General features: G+C 43.7%; 1 protein-coding gene and 1 non-coding gene across 2 annotated transcripts; both read right to left on the minus strand.

Moving 5' to 3' along the window:
- Positions 1-393: 393 nt before the first annotated feature.
- LOC123616969 (small Cajal body-specific RNA 16) lies at positions 394-570 on the minus strand. Its single transcript, XR_006725056.1, has one exon.
- A 2,339-nt stretch (positions 571-2,909) lies between these two features.
- Positions 2,910-3,353, minus strand: LOC105069307 (ubiquitin-conjugating enzyme E2 D2). Its single transcript, XM_045516971.2, has one exon. The coding sequence runs from the start codon at positions 3,351-3,353 to the stop codon at positions 2,910-2,912; it is 444 nt and encodes a 147-aa protein (XP_045372927.1).
- Between the last annotated feature and the right edge of the window lie 239 nt (positions 3,354-3,592).

Here is a 3,592-nt window from a genome sequence, read left to right on the forward strand (position 1 = left end):
ATCATAAAAAAGTTAAATTAATAATTAGGAAACAAGATAAAAGAAAAAATTGTCCCCAAGTCACCAAATCCTCAATTTCTTTCATGATACAGTAGCCACTGGCGATTCATGGCTATTCCAATGTAATTAATTTAATATTTTAATTTAAAATTAATTAAAATTGAATAAAAAATTCAGTTGCCTGGTCACACTCACTAAATTTCCAGTGGTCAATAGCTTCCTTGGCTCGTGGCTGCTGTATTGAATGGTACAGATGTAGAACACACCTATTTGACAGCACTGCCTGAATGTATAGGTAAAAGGAAATTTCATATTTGAGGTGTTAGTACCTTTGGTGCAGAAACAAAAAAAATTCTCTGTATTTACAGACTTATTCTGATAAATATTTTTTTGTCCTGTTTGCAGTATCATACTTGATCATCAAACTGCTGCTAGAATGTTCACACCTATTACTGCAAATGCAAAACCCAGGGAAAAAACTCTCCTGGGAATTTACTTCAGGTCAGGGTCAGGCTGCCTGGTACAAGGGATAAATAGTTTTTAAAAATCTTAAGCCATTAATGTTTTCATGTTTTTACTTAGAATTATAATCTCCCTCCACCCTTGAAAGAGTAGATTATAAAGCTTTTTTTTAAAGGTTCTGATGGCAGTAATCTGCTTGTTGCACTGATCAGACATTCTTGAATGTACAACTTCTAAAGGGAAAATTGGATCTTTTTCAGCACACACAAATATTTTCATAAAATTAATTTTTCCCTTTACAACCAGATAAGATCCAAGCAGTTAAAACTGTCGGGGTGCAGTTCTCCATGGTGTTTCTACACATCTTGTGACAGCATTTGTCCTGGACTATCCTTTCAAGGACGTCTGTATAGCAAACAGACTTGGAAGATAGAGGGCCCTCCAGGGCAGAGGATGGATTGTTTCCTGAGCAGGTTAATAAAGATTACATTTCCCTCTGGGGCAAAAGTTGGTTAGGTTTGGTAAATTTCCTCTTTAAAAGATTAGGGGGTTCCTAAGCTTGGGGTCGCTCAGCTGTGACACACACATCCTGCTCTGCTCTACATCTCCCCCTTGGGTCTTGGGGGACCAGAGGAACTGATGTCAGTGAAGCTCAGGCTGCCCACTGGGCCATGACTAATGAAGTCTTGTCCCTAATGCAGGAGTCTGTGTCATTCCGCTGGCCTCCATGGGCTCACGTGTAGGCTTACAAGCTGGGTAAAATCTTAGAACTTAACACAGTTGTTGAGAAAACGAGCAAATGAGTGCTACTAGCTATGTCCTGAGAAGCAGCCTACCATCCAGAGTGTAGGAGAGAGGCAGAGTGACAACAAGGATGGGGACTGAAGGAGTGGGAAGTGGAGAAGGCTGGGAACAAAACATATCATTTTATTTTGTAACAACTTCTAATCCATTTAATTTATCCAGTTATACCTGGACCTCAAAATAGAGGATGTTACCAGACCAAACTTGGGTCCACTCACCTGTGCTTTAAAGCCAATCTACTGACACGGGGTTGTGGTGAAGAAGAATGCAGCATCAGACAAGAAGTCTGGGGCAGCTAATGGTCAGAAAACCCCAGCTCCCCATAGGCTTTAAGAAAAAGGCAAGGTGAGGGAGGGGAGTCCCAGGGTATATGATCAGCTCGTGCATAATCTCTGATTGGTTGATGGTGAGGCAGCAGGATGCTGTCACAGGGATTAGCATCACCAATCCTCAGGCTCTAGCTGGTCTAGGGGCTACATGCTCATGGTCATTGTGTAGTTAACTTCTTCCTTTTGATGGGTGTTTTAGCATCTGTAAAACAACTCAGGAAATGTGCATCGGATACTGTCATCTCTGTATTTCAGGGAGGAACTAGAGATTCTGTGACTGCCATTGAGCTGATATACTGTTTAAATTGTTATCAGTTCTCCTGGCTCAACTGCTACTTTTGTCACTACCTGTTCACATCCTTTCAATCATTAATTATTGAGCCAGGTTTTTGTGGCTCAGGGGAGGCCTTGGGAGACTACAGCTTTTCTACAAACAAAAGGCAGGCAGAGGACACAGTGGGGAGGGGTCTGTCATGGGGAGGACCCATAGGGTCATGCTCAGTTACAAAGATATAGGTTAATATTTATTTACATATTTATATATTTATTTATCTTAGTGGAAGTACTGGGGGATTTAATCAGGACCTCCTGCATGTTAACCACTGAGCTATACCCACTCCCAAAAACTTCCAGCATTTTCTGTTAGAGGGATACTAGATTGTTGAGTTTTCTTGTTTGTTTTTTCCTCTCTTAGTGGAGGCACTGGGGATTGAACCCAAGACCTTGTACACGCCAAGCACAGGGGCTCTACCATTGAGCTATACTCCCCACCCCAAAATAGTTTAATATTAACCTTGGTCAAAAACAGAACAAAACCCTGAAGTTGCTTTAGAATAAAATGGATGCCTAACTAGTTTTGTAATCTTCACTGGGTTTTTCCTCTCCACTGTCAACTCTAAAGGATTCCACATTAAAAATTACCCCACTAGTTGGTGGAACTGCTCCCCTTATCCTAAAGCCACTACCCACTTGTTCTTGCTTTCCCAATGCTCAATCAGTAGAGCTTTTAGTCAATATTAGATTGAAACCGGTTTCACACTCACCCAAACCCCCAATCTTACCCTCATGCACTATACCACCTTCACCACCACGCCTGGACTCCCTTGACACCCTTCTACACACATCCTGATATGGAAGGTGTGCCACATGTGCCCGGGAGGGAGTGATGGTTGGTTCATTGAAAGCAGACAAAAAAATAACTAACCATGCACAACTAAGATTGTAAATCAACTACACTTAAATAAAAAATGGCAAAAAATAACCAATTCAACTGCCAACTTTATTAAAGCAATGGGATTATCGTGTAATTTTAGATTACATGGCATATTTCTGAGTCCATTCGCGAGCAATTTGGTCATACTTCCTCCTGTCCTTCATGTACATCTTAGCAATTTCCGGAACCAAAGGGTCATCAGGGTTGGGGTCACACAGCATGGAGCAAATGGATAACAATACTTTGGAAATAGTTAGTGCTGGCGACCACTCAGATCTAAGGATGTCTAGGCAGATGCTTCCGTTTTTGTTAATATTTGGGTGGTAAATTCGAGTGATGAAGGCAATCTTGGGTGGTTTGAAGGGGTAATCAGATGGAAGTTGGATCCTTAGGAAGAAGACACCCCCTTGGTAGGGGCTGTCATTGGGCCCCATGATGGTCGCCTGCCAATGGAACATATCGTCACCCACTGGACCTGCTGAGCACTGGTCCGGGGGGTCGCGGGACAGGTCGAGGAGCTCCTTGTGGATGCGCTTTAGGGCCATCGTCTGCGACACGTGGCCTGTCCTTGGTGTTGGGCCTGGGGACAGATAGAAGGCGACAGTGGTGATTACGGGGTGGGAGGAGCAGCGGCGACAGACGGCGTAGGCAAATGGGTGGGTTGAGGGCCTGCTGAAGGGTCAAGGGGGTCGTCGTTGGAGAGGGACGGTGGCGGGGAGGAGGACTGAGGAGGGATGGAGTTGGGCGCTGGATCAGACCTGATGGGATACTGGACACCGGTGGC

This window comes from Camelus bactrianus, chromosome X (genome assembly GCF_048773025.1).
Source record: "Camelus bactrianus isolate YW-2024 breed Bactrian camel chromosome X, ASM4877302v1, whole genome shotgun sequence".
Classification (NCBI taxonomy): domain Eukaryota; kingdom Metazoa; phylum Chordata; class Mammalia; order Artiodactyla; family Camelidae; genus Camelus; species Camelus bactrianus.

What these genes read in the sequence shown, in the direction of transcription:
- LOC105069307 (XM_045516971.2), bottom strand. Translation starts at nt 3,353, where the DNA reads ATGGCCCTAAAGCGCATCCACAAGGAGCTCCTCGACCTGTCCCGCGAC.